This window comes from Paramisgurnus dabryanus, chromosome 2, assembly GCF_030506205.2.
Source record: "Paramisgurnus dabryanus chromosome 2, PD_genome_1.1, whole genome shotgun sequence".
NCBI lineage: Eukaryota > Metazoa > Chordata > Actinopteri > Cypriniformes > Cobitidae > Paramisgurnus > Paramisgurnus dabryanus.
Window position 1 is genome coordinate 59,296,048 of NC_133338.1, and position 24,573 is coordinate 59,320,620.

At 40.9% G+C, this 24,573-nt stretch overlaps 1 protein-coding gene across 1 annotated transcript in view; it reads right to left on the reverse strand.

Moving 5' to 3' along the window:
- LOC135743858 (uncharacterized) overlaps positions 1-23,169 on the reverse strand; it is a 62,882-nt gene extending 39,713 nt beyond the window's left edge. Inside the window, exons 1-8 of the mRNA XM_065261719.2 lie at positions 23,089-23,169; positions 14,464-14,518; positions 12,795-14,030; positions 9,897-11,426; positions 9,364-9,662; positions 7,950-8,011; positions 7,669-7,781; positions 417-479 (exon numbers count right to left, since the gene is read on the reverse strand). Of these exons, the coding sequence (XP_065117791.2) occupies positions 417-479; positions 7,669-7,781; positions 7,950-8,011; positions 9,364-9,662; positions 9,897-11,426; positions 12,795-14,030; positions 14,464-14,518; positions 23,089-23,169 (3,439 nt within the window). The remainder of the gene's footprint in view (positions 1-416; positions 480-7,668; positions 7,782-7,949; positions 8,012-9,363; positions 9,663-9,896; positions 11,427-12,794; positions 14,031-14,463; positions 14,519-23,088) is intronic.
- Between the last annotated feature and the right edge of the window lie 1,404 nt (positions 23,170-24,573).

Here is a 24,573-nt window from a genome sequence, read left to right on the forward strand (position 1 = left end):
TTGATTTTGTGTTCAAATAAAGCACAAGTTGTGTTAAAAGTAACTCAAAATGTCAGAGCCAATGGTGTAGTGGGCAGACCTCCGACATGTGGTTACAACTTCACACATTACCAGGACTGATTTACCAGTATTTTTTAAAAGGTCCTGTTCACACATGATCACATAACAATAATTTACCAGTAAAGACCGTATATGTATAAGAAGCAGGCTTCATTTAACTACAGTAAGCAGATGATTTAATTCTGGTAACTTTGAAATAAATATTGTATCTTTAAAATGCACAAGAGAACAACTAGAGCAATATTATTAGATGTTAATTTCTTCATTCTTAGTGATGCTAAATGTATAGTTGTCACACATTGTTTAAAAGAATGACTTGAGTATGGCTTTGGTGGTGGTGTATGAGTGAGACTTACCAGAGTTAGTTGTCGTATCTTGGCTTGTAATTGATGTAGGAGTTGGAGTTGGTGATATGATATCTGTTATTCATAAAACATAAATATATATATATTACTTTTCTTTACATACACACACGCACGCGTGCGCACACACACATAATTTTAAGAAAAAATTAAGAGACCACTTCAAGGTTATTTTCCGTTTTCTAAATTTACTATTTATAGGTATGTGTTTAAAGTGAGTTCTGTAACTTATAGAAGGATCTCTTAACAGAAATGCAATATAATCTACATAAATATATTATCAGTAATGTATAAAGACCTTAATTGTGTTGTTTTTATTACCTTAAAATTTGTCGTTTTTATCTACATACCACAGGTCCTCTACCATGGAAGTCAACGTCATGTCACATTGACCCTATACTAGAGGTTGCCAAACTAGGGCCCGCTGGCGACATGGGCCCCCTGGGTACTTTCATACGGTACGCAAAGTAGTTTATAATTATATATAATGTATGTATCCAGTGATATGCACAGGAGTAGAATTTTTTTCTAAATATTAATTTGAAATAAATAACGCCCATTTTTCATTCATAGCATTCGGCCATTCATCTTTATTTCAAAACCTTATGTGGACTTCGAATATGAAAAATGTGCCCACCCCTGCCCTAAACGGACAAACCGTTCAACAGAGAGCCTTTCGTCTCTACGTTGTCTCAGACGACGACTTGTTTTGACCTGTTGCGGCTACCGTAGCTGCTCATTGCGTTTCAAAATTGATGTTGATTGCAATTCGCAATCTTAGTGCTAGATGGCCCTAAAATACACATTATAAAACGGCCCGTTCTGGTCCTTCATTCTGATTGGTTGAAACGCGTAACCCCATGATTCAGACCGCATTACCACAGTCTTTAATCATATTTTTCTACAATTGCACAATTAATGGCGATATCCAAATATATGTCGATAAATATTGTTGAGTCATCTCGTCAATAAAGAGAAAACGTTTCCTGAGGAGTTTATATTTTGGAAGGGATTAAACTTAAACTGGGTGGCAACTTAAAGAAAAGAAAAAAAAAACGCTGACGGGGAAAGAGTTAAGCATATTTGATCATCACTTCAACAGTTGCACGATGTTAATGTATAAATTAGATGAATGTTTATTGATGAGAATAAACACCACAGTCTTTAAATCATATTTTCATTGTGTCTTTGCTGCGTCTGTGTTGCCTGGGAACTGCGCTCTGTTTCAGACACACTTGATTCTTAGAAACTACTTTGTTTGGCGGAAGAGTAATATTTGTTCTAATATAATTACATCTTATTTGCTGTGTTTTATTTGATAAAATCCTGCTATGCATATGAAGTAACTGTTTTATAAAAGCAATAAGCCCCGCGAAGCAGTGGTGTTACAGTGCATTTTATAACAACGCTTCTTAGCTGTTATAAAATGCACTGGTAACACACTGCTTTGTGGGGCTTATTGCTTTATCACACCTTAATGGAAACTTTTTGTTAACTGCTGCCAACTACCGACAACATTTCTGCCAAGTTCCTAATAAAAATAATGCTTTCATTTGCATTTGTTTACTCAAATTGAAATGGGTAAAACATTGTCCAAAAAAAGATGCAGTGTTTTCTGATCTTGAGAAAACGAGTTTAAATTCATTTCTCAATAACAAAATGCTAATGTTTTTACATGTATTTTAGGAAAAATTCAAATGAAAAAACAGACCCCCTGCTTTTAAACAAACAAAAAACCTGTTTCATCCTACCTTTATCTGTTCTCTTTTTATCACCTCTCAAATATGGGAAGCAAAAAGCTGAGATAATTCCATTCTTGTGAAAGACTTTTGATAGAAATCCGATTCAGAGCCATGATCAAAACATACACAGAGTTTGAACTCTTTGACATAAAGGGTTGCTTACAGGTTGTATAAGTTGGGTAAAAGAGCCATCTGGCGGATAATAACAGAAATATGGATTGCCGGAAAAACTTGACAGCTTTTTCTTTTGGTTGACAAGTTAACTCATCAATGGCAGGGAAAGAGTTAAGAGGAGCTCAGAGGCAAAACTAATGCTTCTGATGTTATAGTTTGGTTTGTTTTTGCCTGTACATATCCCTTTTGTTTTCCCAGTCATCTCCCTTTGGACTCCTATAATCCTCACACCTGATCATCGTCTGTTGTCATCAAGGCAACAAGGAAGAATTTATGAATGGCCAGTTGCGGGATTAAGCGAATTTGAAGCTAGAGTATTTGATGAACGTATAATATGTGCCAAGAGCATTCTTTTAATATCATTCTCTCATTTTTGACTAAGGTGCCATTTAGAAACTTTTGCAGCTGAGCTTCTCAAATATTTTCTTTTAAACACAGATTCACCATGCTCAGTTGCTCAGTGCGTCATTAAGGTTCTGTTTTAGCCCTGCCCAAATAATCCTCAACACAGAAATGTGGACAAACTGTTTAATGGTGTAACTCCACAATTCAGTGCTACATAGTTCAGTCTTTGTAATGTTTCAGTAATACATTTCTTACATTTTATAATGTGTTAGAAACAATTTTCTGAAATGACTTCATACAGACTTTACATTTTCCTTTTCGCCCCCCCCCCCCTTTTCCTCTCTCTCCTCTTGTTGATCAACCTTTACTTTGTTACTTTCCACATTGTATCTCTCTTTTCCTTCTTTTCATGTTGTTTTATTGCTTGTCTAAGTTTTATTAGTCTATTATCTTCTTGTTTGTCATCTTGATATTTCTCCTCTGTTTTTCTTTTATGTTGTTCTCATCGTACGCTCTTCTTAAATACGCCATCCAAGATGGCGCCGTTGTGTTTGGCAGGCCGTCAGTCTTTGAGACCTTTCTCTAGTTTATTTGTTTTATCGTGCTTTGTGACATTTTTTAGCCCTGGGATTTTCTACACTAGCTTTGCTTTAAGTAATAGTGTATTACCTTTATTAGCGTATGATCGGCAAACTTTATTGAATATCAGATACCTGCTCGATGAAAAATCTCATACGCAGTTCGGCGCATGGAGTACTCCTCCGCCACTATTGGCGTCTGTACCTTGGCATCTGCGCCGCGAGTCTTGTCTGCCGGTTGGAAGAAAACGGCAGAGGGGAAGAGGAAAGAGAGGCGGTTTTGCAGTTAAAATCAAGCTTGCCCTGACGAAAAACAGGGATCACCACACCTTACTGAGTCAATATATGGGCGAAATGGAGCGTTGCATCTTTATTAGACAATGCTCATTGGAACCATCATATGCGTGGAATACACAGACTTTTCTAAATTTGGCGAGACTACAGCAAGTATACCGTCCGCCTCGCCTGCACTGCGGTGGTGTGAGATTGGGAAACATTAGACCATTGACACGGGTATTGCAAACTAGCAACCCGAGCATGGATAAATTGAAGATTGCCTTGATCAACGCGAGGTCAGTGGGAAACAAGACTTTTTTATTAAATGATTTTTTTAATATGTGTGGTTTGGATTTTATGTTTATTACGGAGACATGGATCACAGGTGGAGAAATGACCAAATCAGAGGTTGGTTCGGTGGTCTTTGTTTCTACAATCTTTCTGCCTGGATATTCGACACATTCGAGGATCAGAAAATGTGGTCGCTGATGCGTTGTCACGCGCTCCCGATGCATGTTAATATATAGAATCCTATGTATTCTTTTTTGTGTTCTTAGGAGCTGTCCTTGGTCCTGAGCATGTATGTACTATATGGTGATCGTTAACTGAGTTTTGCTTTGTTACAGGGATCTTGTGGGAATCCCTGTCTTATGGGGAGGGATGTGACAACCTCTGCTGTTGGGTTTGGGAATTGCTGCTGGGCCTCTTTGCTGTTTGGAATCCTTCTTGCCACTGATTACTTAAATTGGCAGTCAATTGGAAACACCTGTGCTTGTGCTTACACTCCTTTAAAAGATCAACCACTGAACCAGAGAGGCCTGGATTTTGGATTGGAGAGACTTTTGTTTTTGTTTGTTTGCTTTGGGGTTTCTTTTGGATTCCCTTATTTAAATTTTATCATTTCACTTTTGTTACTTATTCTCCTATTTCTTTGTACTTAAATAAATATTACTTTGAGTTGATAAAATTGGTTTTCATGTGTCCCTTGTGTTTGTGCTTCCCTTGAGTCAAGGGTTGTAACAGCTTTCTCTGACCTTTTACCATAGGAATGCAAGTTTTATAACACCTCACGTTTAACTGGGCAAGGAGGAGGATTGGCCGCTATTTTAAAGAGAAGTTTAGTTGCAGACAAATAGTGACTGAAGTTTACGGGTCGTTTGAACTGCAATTATTGGTATTAGATCTAAACACTCCCATGGCAATAGCAGTCATATATAGACCACCAAAACATAACAAGGAGTTTCTAAATGACTTTGGCGATTTTATGGGAGGTGTGCTATCTAAATTTGATTGACTGCTTATCCTGGGTGATTTTAATATTCACGTTTGTTGTATGGAAAATTCTCTGGCAAAAGACTTTATAAGTTTAATTGACTCTTTGGGCCTTAATCAAGCTGTCAATCAACCAACTCATATACATGGTCATACATTGGACTTGGTTTTATCATACAGTTTTACTATTGAGGACATAGAAGTAAGTGACTATATTCTCTCGGAACACAAACCTGTCCTGTTTTCTATTCCTGTTTTTGGTCATGTTAATAACCCAGTGAAACAACATAAGTATGTTCGTAGGTTTTCACAATGTTCAATGAGGTTTAATATGTCTGACAGTGTTCTCCAGGACATGGGAGTGGAGGAACACTTGCAACTATTACACTTAAAATGTAAGGATGTGTTGGATGCAGTGGCTCCTTTGCAAAGTAAATGCTGCAAAAATAGGTCTGAATCTTGGTTGAATGATGAGACACTACGTTGTAGACAAGCATGCTGGCAGGCCAAAAGAAAATGGAAAAATGATAAACTCCAAATATCTTATGAAATTTTTAAGGACTCATTAAAAACATTCCAAAGAACTGTAAAATCGGCTAAATCTAGATATTTGGTAGAGATTATTGAGAAAAATTCCAACAACCCAAAAACTCTTTTTCATATTATAAATTCTGTAGCAAACCCTGTCGTTAAGACAAAGCTAGCTCCATCCTCAATTTTATGTGAGAATTTTCTTGAGACAATTAGGGCTGATTTTGTACTCACAACTTATAAAACACCAGGAACTGTACAACACTCTGCAGGTCTCAAACAATTTGATATGATTTCACTTCAGGGGTTACAGGAAGTTGTGAGTAAGTTGAAGCCCACTAGCTCAGTTGGTGATATGGTCCCGGCATGGTTTTTTAAAATAATTTTTAAGGTGGTTGGTCATAGTGTGTTGCAAATTATAAATAAAAGCCTTGAGAGTGGGGTTTTCCAGACATGTTAAAACAGGCTATTGTGCAGCCCTTATTAAAAAACCTAACTTGGATACGACTGTCTTGGCTAACTTTAGGCCAGTCTCACATCTGTCATTTCTATCTAAAATTATTGAAAAGTTAGTCTTTCACCAACTTTAAAGCTACCTAGAGGAAAATAAGATTAGTGAGATCTACCAGTCCGGTTTTAAAAAACATCATTCAACTGAGACGGCCTTAGTTAAAGTTTTGAATGATCTATTGATGACTGTTGATGCTGGAAACTCTGCAGTGTTAATTTTATTAGATTTAACTGCTGCATTTGACACAATAGATCATTCAGTATTGCTCTCACATTTGAGGGATGATGTGGGAGTTCAGGGGAAGGCTTTGAATTGGTTTACATCCTACCATAATGGTAGAAGCATGACCGTACATATTGGGAGCTGTTCATCTAGGACAGCACCAATTATGTGTGGTGTGCCTCAAGGATCAATTCTAGCCCCAACCTTATTTTCGCTTTACATGATTCCTGTGGGCAAGATATTTAAGAAACACAACATTACCTTTCACTGCTATGCTGATGATTTACAAATATACTTGCCATTGTCACATAATAATGGGTTAGAGCCTCTTATGGCCTGTCTTACAGAATTGAAAACATGGTTGACCTCAAATTTCTTGCACTTAAATGAAAATAAAACAGAGGTTATAGTCTTTGGTACTGGGGGAACCAGGGGTACAGTACAGCCTGACTTCGGATCCTTGTCTCCTTATATTAGAACGTGCGTCCGTAATTTAGGCGTATACTTTGATAGCTCCCTTAAGCTTGACAAACAGATAAATTCGTTGGTGAAGTCCAGCTTTTTTCACTTGCGCAACTTGGCAAAGATGAAATCATGTCTGACGTTTAAAGGCCTTGAAATCGCAGTTCATTCCCTGATTATGTCAAGGCTTGATTATTGTAATTCATTATATCAAGGTATCAGTCAGACATCTATTTCGCGTTTGCAAAAAGTAAAAAATTCAGCTGCCAGACTCTTAACGGGTACGAAGAAACGGGAGCATATTACACCCACACTGATCTCTTTACACTGGCTTCCAGTCTATTACAGAATTGATTTTAAAATTATTTTATTGGTGTATAAATCCTTGCATGGACTGACACCGGCCTATATTTCTGAGCTTTTAGTTGAACATCAGCCCTGACGTACTTTGAGATCAACATATAAGAACCTACTAAAAATACAGAGGACACATTTAAACCAAAAAGGAGATCGTGTTTTTGCCGTTGCAGCACCAAAATTATGGAACGGTTTGCCTAACAATATTCGAGACGCACCAACAGTGCAGGCTTTTAAAACAAAATTAAAAACACATTTGTTTTCTTTAACTTTTAATATGTGACACCAAATTTTTACGTGCTTTTTATTATTTTTAAGAGTTGCAATTTTTTTAAGATAAGTATATGTATTATATGTTCTTTTAGTATGGGTTTTTAATGTGTTGTATTTTTAGTATTATTGTTGTATTATATTATTGCATTACGTTATGTTTTCCAATTAGTTGTTTACTGTGAAGCACATTGGTCAACTTGTGTTGTTTTAAATGGTGCTATATAAATAAATTGCCATTGCCATTCTCAAATGCTTTTCATTTGTGTTTCTAAACATTTTTTTCTCCTTTTATCTTTAAATAACTAGATTAAAGAATAAACTTAGATTCAAAACGTGATTGATCTTTATAAGTAATGCTTCACCAGAATCTGTTTTGTCTGCTTTCCTCAGTCAAAATAATGTTAACTGCACAACTTTTGGACAGGTTTACAAAAAGATTATAATTAGTGATAGAGAAAATCTTTAACATGACTTTCCTTTAATGGTGTATGAGTGAAACTTACCCACACTGCTAACATCATAACTTGTATTAGCATTATAGAGTACAGCTTCAACGTCAGTGTCATTGGGTATAGAGAAGAATAATACATCCATCTCTGTGATGATTGATCCTTTCCTACAACAAGAAAGAGAAGACTAATGGGCTCATGTTTTTCAATGAACTGTGTGATGAATCCTGTCGTTTGCAGTGAAAAATGCTTTACTCTAATGCAAAAATAATATTTACTGTAGAAATAACTTTGAATTACACATAAATATTGTTGTTGAAAAATAAAAAACTTACGTGAACCGAATAATTATCAGTCTAAGGAAATACTTAAATGTACTCCTCAAGACTTCCTCAAACTGTAGAAAAAGCAAAACACATTCAGTTTCAACTGTGAACTGTACCACAGAAACACTTTATAATAAACGAATTTACTGAAATATAAACTGACAGATTTTTTACAGTATGTTATAACTCCGGTTTCACAGACAAGGCTTAAGGTTTGTCCTAGACTAAGACACATGTTGGAGCTGTCTCATCTGAAAATAACTTGAACTGACAGATCTTAAAATATGCCAGTGTCTTTGATTTGTCTCAAGATACACACCAGTAACATCTTTATCTTAGCCTGACTACGTCAGACTTTGTTATTCCGCTAAATTTCATTACGATTCTGTACTCAGTCTGAGATACTTCCAATTCTAACCGTTTTCCCCCGGCTTCAAGACCGACGGCCCAATCAACGAACAGAGGGCAGGCGGAGAGCAGTGACGTAGACGCTTAGTGCCGAATGTACGGTTGTAGTTTGTAGTGGACATGGAGGCACAGAAAGCTATTTGCTCTGTTGTGGAGAACCGGCACTTGCCAACTTAAGCCCGAACTAGAAGAGTGTTTATTAAACATTTTGAATAGAGATTATGTTGTTGCCCTACTCCCGACAGGTTTTGGGAAAAGTTTAATTTATCAACTATTACCGATCGCCAGCGAGAAACTGTGTGCAGCACAGCTTGACGTGCACAACGATCGAGAAATCATGGAATTTCATTGTTCACAGTTAATGGTGGAGGACGCGTTGGCAAACATCTCTGGTGACGTTCCTGATTAAACAGAAAATAAGGTAGGAAGATTTAATTTACATGTGGTTATGGCTGTCTGGTGGAAGAGTTTGAGAGGAGAGAGGGGAGTTCCTCCACTTAGACGTGAGTGGAAAGACACCGTAAGGATAGTGTTTAACTAGCTCTGGCCCGATTTACTTTATATACTGCAAAATATAACTGCAAAAGTCGTTCATAGCCATGTTAACTCCAGTATTTCGCTCGATGGGTTTGTTTTTACATCATACGTGTGTTTTACAGCAGAAATTTGATGCAGCTGAGCCGGCGGAAAACGATTGTCAATTATGCCCAGCCAGACTCTGTCTATGAAGCGAGGCAAAATAGCAGAGGATTGTATTACCAGGCTATCTTTATCTAAGACAGGTTTATAAAAGATGTTTAAATGCTTTAATTTAACTAACAACTAGTCATGGCTTTAGCTCAACCTTGTTTGTAAAACCAGGCCATAAAACAAAAAGTTCAATAGTAACAATGTCTAAATTATAATGTACATTCCGGTTCTCATTGCTTTACTGTTTACTGTATTTTATATTATTTTGTATTAAACTCTGTGTTTCTTCTTTAAAACTGTTTTAAGTGTTTGTGTAGAACTGTACCTCTTTTATCATTCTTTCTTCCCGACTTTTATAAGCATCAGAAGATCGGTCTGACAGTTCAGAGATAAAAGATTCTTGTGTAGTCATTTTGATACGGACTTTGTATGGTTTTGGTGTGGGTGCCGGTGCTTTTGTTGTGGTTGTTGGTGCAGCTGTTGTGGTTGTTGGTGCAGCTTTAGTGGTTGTTGATGCAGCTGTCGTGGTTGTTGGTGCAGCTGTCGTGGTTGTTGGTGCAGCTGTCGTGGTTGTTGGTGCAGCTGTCGTGGTTGTTGGTGCAGCTGTAGTGGTTGTTGGTGCAGCTGTCGTGGTTGTTGGTGCAGCTGTCGTGGTTGTTGGTGCAGCTGTCGTGGTTGTTGGTGCAGCTGTCGTGGTTGTTGGTCGAACTGTTGTGGTTGTTGGTGCAGCTGTCGTGGTTGTTGGTGCAGCTGTCGTGGTTGTTGGTGCAGCTGTCGTGGATGTTGGTCGAACTGTTGTGGTTGTTGGTGCAGCTGTCGTGGTTGTTGGTGCAGCTGTCGTGGTTGTTGGTGCAGCTGTCGTGGTTGTTGGTGCAGCTGTCGTGGTTGTTGGTGCAGCTGGCGTGGTTGTTGGTGCAGCTGGCGTGGATGTTGGTCGAACTGTTGTGGTTGTTGGTGCAGCTGTCGTGGTTGTTGGTGCAGCTGTCGTGGTTGTTGGTGCAGCTGTCGTGGATGTTGGTCGAACTGTTGTGGTTGTTGGTGCAGCTGTCGTGGTTGTTGGTGCAACTGTCGTGGTTGTTGGTGCAGCTGTCGTGGTTGTTGGTGCAGCTGTCGTGGTTGTTGATGCAGCTGTCGTGGTTGTTGGTGCAGCTGTCGTGGTTGTTGGTGCAGCTGTTGTGGTTGTTGGTGCAGCAGTTGTGGTTGTTGGTGCAACTGTCGTGGTTGTTGGTGCAACTGTCGTGGTTGTTGGTGCTTGTGTTGTTGTTGTTGGTGCAACTGTCGTGGTTGTTGGTGCAGCTGTCGTGGTTGGTGGTGCAGCTGTTGTGGTTGTTGGTCGAACTGTTGTGGTTGTTGGTGCAGCTGTCGTGGTTGTTGGTGCAGCTGTTGTGGTTGTTGGTGCAGCTGTCGTGGTTGTTGGTCGATTTGTTGTGGTTGTTGGTGCAGCTGTCGTGGTTGTTGGTGCAGCTGTTGTGGTTGTTGGTGCAACTGTCGTGGTTGTTGGTGCTTGTGTTGTTGTTGTTGGTGCAACTGTCGTGGTTGTTGGTGCAGCTGTCGTGGTTGGTGGTGCAGCTGTCGTGGTTGTTGGTCGAACTGTTGTGGTTGTTGGTGCAGCTGTCGTGGTTGTTGGTGCAGCTGTCGTGGTTGTTGGTGCAGCTGTCGTGGTTGTTGGTGCAACTGTCGTGGTTGTTGGTGCAGCTGTCGTGGTTGTTGGTGCAGCTGTCGTGGTTGTTGGTGCAGCTGTCGTGGTTGTTGGTCGAACTGTTGTGGTTGTTGGTGCAGCTGTCGTGGTTGTTGGTGCAGCTGTCGTGGTTGTTGGTGCAGCTGTCGTGGTTGTTGGTGGAGCTGTCTTGGTTGTTGGTGCAGCTGTCGTGGTTGTTGGTGCAGCTGTCGTGGTTGTTGGTTCAGCTGTCGTGGTTGTTGGTGCAGCTGTCGTGGTTGTTGGTGCAGCAGTTGTGGTTGTTGGTGCAACTGTCGTGGTTGTTGGTGCTTGTGTTCTTGTTGTTGGTGCAACTGTCGTGGTTGTTGTTGCAGCTGTCGTGGTTGTTGGTGCAGCTGTCGTGGTTGTTATTGCAGCTGTCGTGGTTGTTGGTGCAGCTGTCGTGGTTGTTGGTGCAGCTGTCGTGGTTGTTGGTGCAGCTGTAGTGGTTGTTGGTGCAGCTGTCGTGGTTGTTGGTGCAGCTGTCGTGGTTGTTGGTGCAGCTGTCGTGGTTGTTGGTGCAGCTGTCGTGGTTGTTATTGCAGCTGTCGTGGTTGTTGGTGCAGCTGTCGTGGTTGTTGGTGCAGCTGTCGTGGTTGTTGGTGCAGCTGTCGTGGTTGTTGGTGCAGCTGTCGTGGTTGTTGGTGCAGCTGTCGTGTTTGTTGGTGCAAATGTCGTGGTTGTTGGAGCAGCTGTCGTGGTTGTTGGTGCAGCTGTCGTGGTTGTTGGTGCAGCTGTCGTGGTTGTTGGTGCAGCTGTCGTGGTTGTTGGTGCAGCTGTCGTGGTTGTTGGTGCAGCTGTCGTGGTTGTTGGGGCAAATGTCGTGGTTGTTGGAGCAGCTGTCGTGGTTGTTGGAGCAGCTGTCGTGGTTGTTGGTGCAGCTGTCGTGGTTGTTGGTGCAGCTGTCGTGGTTGTTGGTGCAGCTGTCGTGGTTGTTATTGCAGCTGTCGTGGTTGTTGGTGCAGCTGTCGTGGTTGTTGGTGCAGCTGTCGTGGTTGTTGGTGCAGCTGTCGTGGTTGTTGGTGCAGCTGTCGTGGTTGTTGGTGCAGCTGTCGTGGTTGTTGGTGCAGCTGTCGTGGATGTTGGTGCAGCTGTCGTGGATGTTGGTGCAGCTGTCGTGGATGTTGGTGCAGCTGTCGTGGTTGTTGGTCGATTTGTTGTGGTTGTTGGTGCAGCTGTCGTGGTTGTTGGTGCAGCTGTCGTGGTTGTTGGTGCAGCTGTCGTGGTTGTTATTGCAGCTGTCGTGGTTGTTGGTGCAGCTGTCGTGGTTGTTAGTGCAGCTGTCGTGGTTGTTGGTGCAGCTGTCGTGGTTGTTGGTGCAGCTGTCGTGGTTGTTGGTGCAGCTGTCGTTGTTGTTGGTGCAGCTGTCGTGGTTGTTGGTGCAGCTGTCGTGGTTGTTGGTGCAGCTGTCGTGGTTGTTGGTGCAAATGTCGTGGTTGTTGGAGCAGCTGTCGTGGTTGTTGGTGCAGCTGTCGTGGTTGTTGGTGCAGCTGTCGTGGTTGTTGGTGCAGCTGTCGTGGTTGTTGGTGCAGCTGTCGTGGTTGTTGGTAGATTTGTTGTGGTTGTTGGTGCAGCTGTCGTGGTTGTTGGTGCAGCTGTCGTGGTTGTTGGTGCAGCAGTTGTGGTTGTTGGTGCAGCTGTCGTGGTTGTTGGTGCAGCTGTCGTGGTTGTTGGTGCAGCTGTCGTGGTTGTTGGTGCAGCAGTTGTGGTTGTTGGTGCAGCTGTCGTGGTTGTTGGTGCAGCTGTCGTGGTTGTTGGTGCAGCTGTTGTGGTTGTTGGTGCAGCTGTCGTGGTTGTTGGTCGATTTGTTGTGGTTGTTGGTGCAGCTGTCGTGGTTGTTGGTGCAGCTGTTGTGGTTGTTGGTGCAGCAGTTGTGGTTGTTGGTGCAGCTGTCGTGGTTGTTGGTGCAGCTGTTGTGGTTGTTGGTGCAGCTGTCGTGGTTGTTGGTGCAGCAGTTGTGGTTGTTGGTGCAGCTGTCGTGGTTGTTGGTGCAGCTGTCGTGGTTGTTGGTGCAGCTGTCGTGGTTGTTGGTGCAGCAGTTGTGGTTGTTGGTGCAGCTGTCGTGGTTGTTGGTGCAGCTGTCGTGGTTGTTGGTGCAGCTGTCGTGGTTGTTGGTGCAGCAGTTGTGGTTGTTGGTGCAGCTGTCGTGGTTGTTGGTGCAGCTGTCGTGGTTGTTGGTGCAGCTGTTGTGGTTGTTGGTGCAGCTGTCGTGGTTGTTGGTCGATTTGTTGTGGTTGTTGGTGCAGCTGTCGTGGTTGTTGGTGCAGCTGTTGTGGTTGTTGGTGCAGCAGTTGTGGTTGTTGGTGCAGCTGTCGTGGTTGTTGGTGCAGCTGTTGTGGTTGTTGGTGCAGCTGTCGTGGTTGTTGGTGCAGCAGTTTTGGTTGTTGGTGCAGCTGTCGTGGTTGTTGGTGCAGCTGTCGTGGTTGTTGGTGCAGCTGTCGTGGTTGTTGGTGCAGCAGTTGTGGTTGTTGGTGCAGCTGTCGTGGTTGTTGGTGCAGCTGTCGTGGTTGTTGGTGCAGCTGTTGTGGTTGTTGGTGCAGCTGTCGTGGTTGTTGGTCGATTTGTTGTGGTTGTTGGTGCAGCTGTCGTGGTTGTTGGTGCAGCTGTTGTGGTTGTTGGTGCAGCAGTTGTGGTTGTTGGTGCAGCTGTCGTGGTTGTTGGTGCAGCTGTTGTGGTTGTTGGTGCAGCTGTCGTGGTTGTTGGTGCAAATGTCGTGGTTGTTGGAGCAGCTGTCGTGGTTGTTGGTGCAGCTGTCGTGGTTGTTGCTGCAGCTGTCGTGGTTGTTGGTGCAGCTGTCGTGGTTGTTGGTGCAGCTGTCGTGGTTGTTGGTAGATTTGTTGTGGTTGTTGGTGCAGCTGTCGTGGTTGTTGGTGCAGCTGTCGTGGTTGTTGGTGCAGCAGTTGTGGTTGTTGGTGCAGCTGTCGTGGTTGTTGGTGCAGCTGTCGTGGTTGTTGGTGCAGCTGTCGTGGTTGTTGGTGCAGCTATCGTGGTTGTTGGTGCAGCTGTCGTGGTTGTTGGTGCAGCTGTTGTGGTTGTTGGTGCAGCTGTCGTGGTTGTTGGTCGATTTGTTGTGGTTGTTGGTGCAGCTGTCGTGGTTGTTGATGCAGCTGTTGTGGTTGTTGGTGCAGCAGTTGTGGTTGTTGGTGCAGCTGTCGTGGTTGTTGGTGCAGCTGTTGTGGTTGTTGGTGCAGCAGTTGTGGTTGTTGGTGCAGCTGTCGTGGTTGTTGGTGCAGCTGTCGTGGTTGTTGGTGCAGCAGTTGTGGTTGTTGGTGCAGCTGTCGTGGTTGTTGGTGCAGCTGTCGTGGTTGTTGGTGCAGCTGTTGTGGTTGTTGGTGCAACTGTCATGGTTGTTGGTGCAACTGTTGTGGTTGTTGGTGCTTGTGTTGTTGTTGTTGGTGCTTGTGTTGTTGTTGTTGGTGCAACTGTCGTGGTTGTTGGTGCAGCTGTCGTGGTTGTTGGTGCAGCTGTCGTGGTTGTTGGTGCAGCTGTCGTGGTTGTTGGTGCAGCTGTTGTGGTTGTTGGTGCAACTGTCGTGGTTGTTGGTGCAACTGTTGTGGTTGTTGGTGCTTGTGTTGTTGTTGTTGGTGCAACTGTCGTGGTTGAAGTGGTAGTTTGGCTTGTTGTTATTGCTGTGTACCCAAATGTAGCTGTAGTTGTTAACCAACATTATATGTAAAAATATATTGTGAATGACATTAGAGAAATATAAAATTCCAGAAATGAACTGACCTGCTAACAGAAACACTGTAATAAACACTCCTCCCCGCAGCATCTTCATAATCTTCTAAAACACATAAGATAAAAAATCTAATACCAATGGTATCTTAACATTACACACTTCAAATACGTCATGTTGCATTGCAATAATTGTTGTGTCATTAATAGCCTAAAACAATACATTAGTATATTTTAATATGACAACACAATCAGACTTTGTAAAACTTATTGTTTGCTCTTAAGGCAAAATATTAAATGCACTGTTCATAAGTCACTCTGGAAAAAAGTATTTACTAAATTAATAACTGTAATCATTAAAGGTGTCATAGAATTTAAAACTGTATTTATCTGGGCAAAGATGAATAAAAAGAGTTGTGTTTATGGAAATTACATATCGAGAGCCTCAAACACGATTGTTTCCTCCTTCTTATGTAAACCTTGTGCATGTAATATACCGCTGGAAAACAGACCAATCTAAACATAACGCCAACTGTGTTATGTTGCAGTTCTGTAGATTTCAGAGAACAATATAACATAATTTCAATGCATTATTTGGCACCTTTAAGTAAAATTTAATTATTCATAATATTAATATAAGTTACTAAAACAGTAAATACTTACATCTGTTGTATAAGGGTGCAACACATCTGGAGACATTTTTTAACAAAAGTGAGGAAACAGATTACCTTAACATTTCTAAGTAAAGCTTTGTGTATATATTCAGTTCCCTTATTCACCTTTGGTATTTAGTATGTAGCATTCTGATATTACAGTGGTTTAAATATTCTTTTCATATTAATCTAAACTCAGTAGCCCATAATGACAAAGTGAAAACAGAATTTTAGAAATGTCTGTAAATTTATACAAAAACCCTGAAATATCAAATTTACATACGTATTCAAACCCTTTACCCGTTACTTAGTTAAAGCACCTTTGTCTGCAATTACAGCCTCAAGTTTTATTTGGGGTATGACAAACTTTGCACACATGGATTGGAAGATTTTCTGCCATTTTTCTTTTCAAATCCTCTCAAGCCCGGTCAGGTTGGATGAGAACTGTTGGTGAACAGTCATTTTCATTTCTCTCCAGTGATGCTTGATAGGGTTCATGTCAGGACTCCACTCCACTTTTAGAAACACACTCCCCTAAGCATTTTCCCTTTGAGGAAACCCTGACGGCAGGTTGAACTGCGTTACACTTTTTGAAGTGGACAAGGTAAATTTATTTGGACAGACCCTTGTTCCCTCCAAAATGCACCTCGACTGTAATGTCACAACAGCAACACGTCTGGTATGTGTAGTTTTTATCTAATTGATCTTGCAGTACTTTGATGTCATAAACCAAACAGTCTTCACAGCACCGCATGAAATCAAACATCTGCGCTCCTTGCATTTAACCCTAAGAGCCCTAAGGTCATTTTTACAATGTATTGTCCGTCTGGTTCTATTTTCTTAAAAAGCTTGTAAAACATCAACCCTGTTGTGCACAGACAATCTACAAACATCTTTTTTTTTCAGGACAAGTTGGACTGTCAGAATGTTTGTGTTGTATTGATGTCACATGAATGTAAAATAAGTTATGGGACCATAAAGACAAATAAAAAAATAAAACGGAAATTGAATCACTTATATATTTATTGTAATCACACACAAAAGAATAAAAGCTAAGCATTTTTCCTCTGTAAAACAGTTGTCTCATGTCTTTGGAGTCCTGGAGAAATGAACATTATAAATTATACAGATCAAAAACGATTTAAATTTTTACAAAAAAGTCCAGGCGTTTTCATGACATTTATTGATGCCAAGCCTTAAGCCACATGCATGATGACGCACACATGCGTGATGACGCACACATGCGTGATGACGCACACAAACAGAAAGCATCAGTGGACATTGTAGCATTGAGCTAGCGGCAAACCCGACAGAAAATTTGATAAATTATGGCCATCAAGTGGATAAATCTAGGATGTAAGAGTTTGGATGCATTGCTGAACAACTCCGAAAAGAGGGACAAGTTTCAGGCTGGATAGAAAACCTTCTGTAAAAGCTAGAAAGACACCAAATATATCCCCATGATGGCTAACTCCTCAGCTATTAGCAGAAAAAAACGGAAAGAAGCTAGGTTTTACGGTTATTAAATTATTTAAATATGAATCAGAGGTGCCGTTTTCAATCATCGATGATTGATTAGGTTTCTGAGGGTTAAATGACTCCAAGTGATCAAGGGAATCGTGTGTTTCATTTAAACCAATTTCAAGTGTTCCTTCAGTAATGGCCACTCATACAACGTCAGCAATGACACTCAGTCATCCAGACTAAGAGACTAGAGACTAAGTTTGTGAGAGAAGGGTATACAAATTTGGAGTAGAACACAGCATAAGAGATTCAACTCCGGTGTTGTCTTTGCTGTGTGCTTAGTCATGGTCATCTCAGAAGGTCATGAGGGCTGTGAAACAGATTTTCAATGAGGATATCTCTGGAATTTGCTCTATTTAGCTTTCCCTCAACCCTGACCAGTCTCCCAGTCCGTGTCGCTGAAAAACACATGTACAGTATGATGCTGCCTTCACCATGCTTGACTGTTGATATGTTACCGGGCCGGTGATGGGCTGTGTTGGTTTACTATAGACATAACAGGATTCATCAGACCAGAGAGTCTTTTTCCCCACAGGCGAAGGGCCTATTACGTGTTTTTGTGAAAACTCAAAGTGGGCTTTCATGTGTTTTGCACAGTGGAGGGCTGCCATGATGGTTGTCCTTCTGAAACGTTGTCCCATGTCTAGACTGCTCTTTTATAGAGAGATGTGTGTGCCTTTTCAGTAATTTCCAATCATTTACCATAGGTGAACTCCAAGTGCAAAAAGATGTAGAAGCATCTCAGTAATGATCAGGAGAAATTGGAGGCAGCAGAGCTAAATGTGCATTGTTTTAAAGCATGGGAATACTTATGTACATGTGATATCTTAATACCTTTACAGTCATTTCTAAAATTCTGATTAATGAGAATAAATGAATTTAAACGATTGTTATATCAGACTGCAACAAAGCAAGGGGGTCTAAATACTTTCTGAATGCATATTGTATAACGTGTTTTCAATAAACTGAGTCTCAAAATCTTACATTTGTATTGTGCAGATTTCAGTTCACTTAGCTTGACATTTATGGAGACTGTGCATAAATTGTTAAGTTATCTTATTTGGTATTGTACTGGATAATGATACTATTGCACACGATTTCATGACTGACTCTATACCAAATCACTGAATGAAAAACACACCAAACTGCTTTTTTTCATGCATTCTCATTATTGTGGAGAAAAATGCAATAGGTTAAACAGGGTCCATTTATCCTAAAGCAAACTCTAAAGACTTAGAGCCGGAGTCATCATAAAAAAGTTTTTGAGACAAAATATTTTTTCAACAGTTTTTTATTATATAACATGATATTTGTGACCCCCTCGATATATTATTGAACCAAAATAAATGTAAAAAAAACTACGCTTTCTATAATTATGAAGAGTAAATATTACTAAAGTAAACCAGACTCACTTAATCATTATTATTAATGTGAAACTCCACATTACCACACTGATCCTTGGGCAGTAAATGGTCAAAATTTCAATTTTTGACTACACAATGCATGTCATAGATAACGCAACCAAAAACAATTATACAAATATTATGATTTTGACAACCATGAAGTTATCCTAACCTTAAAATGTTATTTATACAAGTTTTTTTGTTGTTGTTCTTTTTAGAATTTTTGAAATTTTAATTCTGTTCATTTGACAGCAACTTTAAGGAAAAAAATTATAACAAAATTGAGAACAAGTATAGGTCCAAATTATTTAAAAACCTCTCCTACTCCATAGCACCAAGGATTGGGAAGTTCTAAAAGCATGCGCATATACAACAAAAAGCCATTGGAAAAGTACATCTTCCAAGCAACGAGTTCAATTTAATTACAGCATCTAACAGAGCAAACCAGAAATATATGTATTGATAAGCCATTAACATTGCTGACATCTTTACATTTAACAATCACATTTTTCCTTACAGAAGAAAATTTACAATTGATCTTTTTTTTTTTACTTGAATTATCATGAAGTATGAAAAGAAATAATGAAACATTAGCTTGTAAACTTACCTGTTCTCTGTGTTTAAGTCCCTTTTTTCAGATGCTGCGCAGGCTTTGCTGGGCATGTTAAGTCCCAAAACTTTAAGTTATGCACTGCTCACATTCAGCTTTATTTATCAGGTCTGTTTAGGAGTCATGTGACATGTCACCTATTTCATGCTTTGTGTTCAGAGCTCATGAAAAGCCCCAAAATTATTATTGGATCATCAGCTTGACAAGTGGTATGGTAACATACCAATGTTTGACTTGATGAACATGCAGTTTAGAAGGAACACACTTAACTTGATTGACTACCCTACACAATACAGCCTAATTTTTTATGCAAAGTAAAAACCAATGAAATGGGTTGTAACTATCCATGGATTTGTACATTATATTTTACATTTTGATGTCTTGATGAAAATGAGAAAAGCCTGTTTTTTTATGTGCATATACTGTATATTTGCTAAAGAACAAATTTGTAAAGGAATAACATTTATGCAGCATTTGATTGATTGGTTATGAATTTACGCAACAGTGTGTATGAAAGTATTTCGACTTTCTGTAGAAATGATTTGATTTTGAACCTTATCTGAGTCCTGTCATATACGCATGATCACACTTTACCATCAAGCGTGTGATTTTGACAGCATGTTCCTATAATAGCCGTGTTATCTTTTCAATATGTTATTGTTTTTCTGTGGTTTGACTTGTTAGACAAGTAGGTGCTCTATAGTTAGGCCAATGTAAAATCTTTCCCTTATATTATGTACTTACCTACATTACAATCATCTCTGTTCTAGAAAAGTTAGTGACGTAAATATTGTCAGCCAGTCGGTATGGATTTAGTTTTTTATAAAAATTCCACAATACATTGAAATAAGAAAAGATCTGATGTTGACATACTGACTGTAAATGCTGTGAAACAGAACAATAATTATTCAAATAAAATATGGCGGTAGAGCTGACAATTCTTTAATAAAATTAATTGTGAAAGTTTAAGATAAAACATTTTTATAAATTGAATCTATTATTGAAAACATTTCATTTTGTTTGTTTGAACTGCTTAGTTACGTGTGATCCGATTGATGTTTCTCGCTCTTTCTCCTCCCATCTGTTTACGGTACATTTCTGTTTCTATATAAATGATTCTTAAAATATCTCTATATAAGACAATGTTGCATGGGCTGATGGGTCTTGCAAGGGACCTGGGGTTGTGTGTGGGAATGATCTGAAAACCTGTTTGAATACAGACATAACGCATACACGCTGAAGCAGAAGCATGTCATTTTTAACCCAAGTTTAATTGGGTGTGGAAAGTAGGGTTAGGTAAATGCAAGTTAACATCCGGTTAACATCGCGGCTTTTCCACAATCCAAAACAGATGTTTTTGTTTTGACTGGTTTGTAAGTTTGAAAATTTAGGAATGTATTTCTGTTTTGCAACCCCCATTTGCCTCGAGGGAACATTCAGCATTCCTGAGCTCAGTGAGGTGATGATGGTGATTTCATGACGTTCATCAGCAGAAGTTCTACGTACTCTTCAGCTGATTATTAGTCACATGATTAAGAAAAGGATTCAAGTTATTACCAGTGGCGGCTCGTGACTGCTCATCCAAGGGGCACAAATTCAAAATAAGTGTTCGGAGTGTCATATGACATAAGTGTCATATGTGTTGCTTGGGTTTTCAAAATATGTGTTTTCAAAATACGCATCTCTTTATCATAACCGGTTTTGACGCGTGTGCAGCAGGCACTTATTTTGACAAAACACGTGATGCACGTGGTTTACATGACGCTACAAACACATATTTTGAAAACTCAAACAACACGACACTCCGAAAACTTATTTTGAATTTGCGCCCCTCGGATGAGCAGTCACGAGCCGCCACTGGTAATAACTTGAATACTTTTCTTAATCAGCATGCACTTATTTTGACAAGACATGTGATGCACATAGGATCTCTCAAAGCGCAGAACACATATTTTAAAAACGGAACCACACATGCCGGGCTACATGTTGTGATGGACTTTGCATCAAGCGCCCTCGAAAAAGAAGTCATCGGCCGCCACTGATGATTACTGTTAATACTGTTATTGAACCCTTTCACTTAGAAATCTGCAAACTAATTTTGATTCATTGTTTAAATGTCAATGCTAGGGTTGCAAAGGGGCGGAAGGTTTTCTGTAATTTTTTCCAATACAATTCCGCATAATTTCCATGGGTACATGATCTGGGGAATTTTGGAAAAATTTTCTTGTTTGAGATTAGTTCAGAGGACATATTATTTTAAGTCTACATAAATCTGTGTTTAAAACATTAAATGAATGGTTATTTTCAAATTCAGTCAACTATCAGCTAGTGTTGACTGAACTAATTAAGAAAAATCAGGTAAATATGTGGACTTATGACAGCTATTGTGACGACAAGATATGTAAAGTAGGAGGCAAATGCAGGATAAAGTAACAGTTTATTGAAACACTGAAACAGATAATATGATAAGCAGTCCAAAGACAGACAAAGGCTACGGTGGCAGATCCCGGTGCTCGTGGGTGAATATTGTGTGACGGAGATGAACCGGATACACAAACAGGCAGAAATCCACACGAAGACGAGACGACTGGAACACACGAAGACAGAGCGGCTTGAACAGGCTTGTAGTGAAATCATCTGGCAGTGAGAGGAGAGAACTGGTGAGTATATATGCAGACTGGGTAACCACCGCCAGCTGTGACCTCATTTATAAAGCGTGCGTACGCACAGATTTGATCGTAAAGTGTGCGTAGGCGAAAATCCACGGCAAAGTCCATATTTATAAAAACCGTCTTTGACGTGGAAAAGTGCTTAGCGCCACGTCAGGGTCTGAGCAGACGTACGCACTGTTGCTTGTCTGATTGCTGCAGGTTTTTGGAAATATAAGCCATTCTTGCTGTTTGAAATTGGGTTTAAACATTGACAAGCGCTTTTTATATGTCTGACATTAATTACGCATCGTTTCAAGGCGGAGATCTGAAACTGCTCGGCTGCGCGCACAAGTTCAAGTTCATTTCTGATTTATAGATTTGAAAGGGGTACACGCGTTTTCTGCGCGTACGTTCGGTTTATGAATCACACGTACACATTTTTGTTAAATGATCGTAAGATCAAATTTAGGATGGTTTTTACGCAGCATTTTATAAATGAGGCCCCTGGAGCGAAGCAATCACGCACACTTGCACTCACTCAGTTAATCAGTGACCAGACACGCACACACTCATGCTTCAGTCACACAGACAAACAAAACACAGAAAGTCACGATAGACTTATCCTACAGTGACAGTACGCCCTCCCCCAAGGACGTCACCTGACATTCTCGGGTACCTTGACCTGTTGATGGAATTCATCAATAAGGGAGTGATCCAATATGTCCCGGGCAGGAACCCAACTTCTCTCCTCCGGACCGTAACCTTCCCAATCCACCAAGTACTGAAATCCCCGTCCCCTCCGTCTAGAGTCCAGAATACGGTTGATCGAATAAGTAGGTTCCCCATCTATGAGACGAGGCGGGTGGGGGCGGGACAGGTGGATTAAGACGAGATCTAAATACGGGTTTAATCTTGAAAATGTCAAAAACTGGATGAATTCGTCTGTACACAAGGTGTAGGTTAAGGCGGACTGTTACTGGATTAATGATTTTAGCAACAGAGAACAGGCCAATGAATTTGGGAGTCAACTTATTCAAGACGGAACGCATCGGAATATTCAGAGTAGAAAGCCACACTTTTTGACCCACGACGTAAACGGGAGGCTTCGACCGGTGGCGATCAGCTTAAGCCTTGGTGCGCTGTCTCGCTTGGAGTATAGCCTCACGTGCTCTACTCCAAGTGCGACGGCACCTCTGGACAAAAGCGTGTGCTGAGGGGACCGCGACCTCGGATTCCAGACTTGGAAATAAAGGTGGTTGGAGACCACGTCTGTTGGGAGGCCATGTAACCGGAATACGTGGTCCACGATAGCGACCGCTGTCTCCTTGGCTGAAGGGAATTTGGGCAAGGGAATAAAATGAGCCGCCTTCGAGAATCGGTCCACTACGGTTAAAATCACCGTATTGCCCTGGGAGGGTGGGAGGGCGGTAATAAAATCGAGCGAAATATGGGACCAGGGTCTCGAAGGGACAGGCAGCGGTCTAAGTAACCCGTCGGGAGGACGATTAGACGACTTACCCACAGCACAAACCGAACAAGCCAACACAAAATTGTGCGTGTCGCGAGCCATCCCTGGCCACCAAAATCGTTGCTTAACCAAAAATTTGGTCCGACCCCTGGATGGCAAGCTATACTGGAATTATGACTCCATTTAAGTACCTCTGATCTCAGTCCCTCTGACACAAATAACCGGTTCGGTGGGCAACGGGCCGGGGGCGTTACCCCTTCTAAGGCTTTGGTTACCTTCGATTCGATCTCCCATGAGAGCGCGGAGATGAATAGAGTCTCTGGTAAAATGGGCTTGGGAGTGGAAACACGATCGGAACGCTCAAAAATACGGGATAAAGCATCAGGTTTAGACTCTTGCGAGACTCTGGAGATGGCCAATCCACCACAGCCTTAACTTTCTCCGGATCCATACGGACACCCTCAGTCGAAATGATGTGCCCTAAAAAGGAAACAGACTGTGCATGAAATTCGCATTTCTCTGCCTTGATAAAAAGCCCATTCTCTAGCAACCTGAGAAGCACTCGTCGTACGTATTGCACATGTTCCTGGAGAGATGTAGAAAAAATCAGTATGTCATCCAGGTAGACATACAGAAACTGATCAACCATGTCTCGCAACACGTCATTAACGAGTGCTTGGAAAACCGCTGGCGAGTTAGATAATCCGAAAGGCATCACGCAGTACTCAAAATGGCCTCTAGGGGTGTTAAATGCAGTTTTCCATTCATCCCCCTTCCTTATGCGGACCAAATTATAAGCATTACGTAAATCCAATTTTGTGAAGACGGATGCTCTTTGCAACCTCTCGAAAGCTGAATACATTAACTCTTTCACCGCCAACGTTTTAAAAAAAAAGTTGCCAGCCAGCGCCAGCGTTTTTCATGATTTTCACCAAAGTTTAATGCCTTCCAGAAAATGTTCTTCTTTAAATATATAAACATACAATATACCAAATGAAAGAACAGACCCTCTGCTTTCAAAAAAAAAAAAAAACGTTTCATCCTACTGTAACCCTGATGTATAAATTTGTTATTTTCTTTATTTACTGAGGGTGAATGTGTTATAAAATGTTTTATTTTCTATGTATTTTGAAACTGAATTTTGTTTAAAATGTATTGTTTTTGTTTACTTTGCTATATTATAGTTTGGTTGATTTGTACATGAGAAAAACGTGTCTAACATCAGTTTGGGTTGTCATTTGATGTTCATTGGACAAAAAAGTGATTGACATGTTTTTGAGCCAATCAGATTGTCGGAAGGGAGGGTTTTTGTTTGGGAGATGCTGAGAGAAAGTTGGAGAGATAAGAGAGCAGAGACGATAGAAAGTGACCGAGAGGAAAGACGTGATATATAGTGATTTGTTTGAGTGTTTAAAACGTGAATCTTGCTGTAAACAGAAGTATTGCTCGTATTTCTACATTGAGGAGGTGGATCGTTTTACTTCGTACTGTTTCAAGTAAGTTTGCAGTCTCTGCATGTTTGGCTCGGTCAGAGTTGAACGCGGTGCACGTCGGCATAACTTACGGTATTATTGTGACTGAAACTGCTGTTGTTATCTGCTTTAACCGAGCGGATTTTCATGACAATTACGCGGACCTTCGTTTCTCGGGATCGGGATGTCAGTGGGCATCGTCTGGTAACTTTATGAGCATCTGGTGCTTAAACAGCCATTGAACCTGTTGCACACTGAGACATCGGCACGCACGTGACACTGAGGACCATTTCAATGTGATGAACGTGAATGTGTTTCAACGCACACTAGCTTCCAGATTGAGGTAAACGACCAAAAAGTCTTTTTGTTTGCTCTTCAGAGCG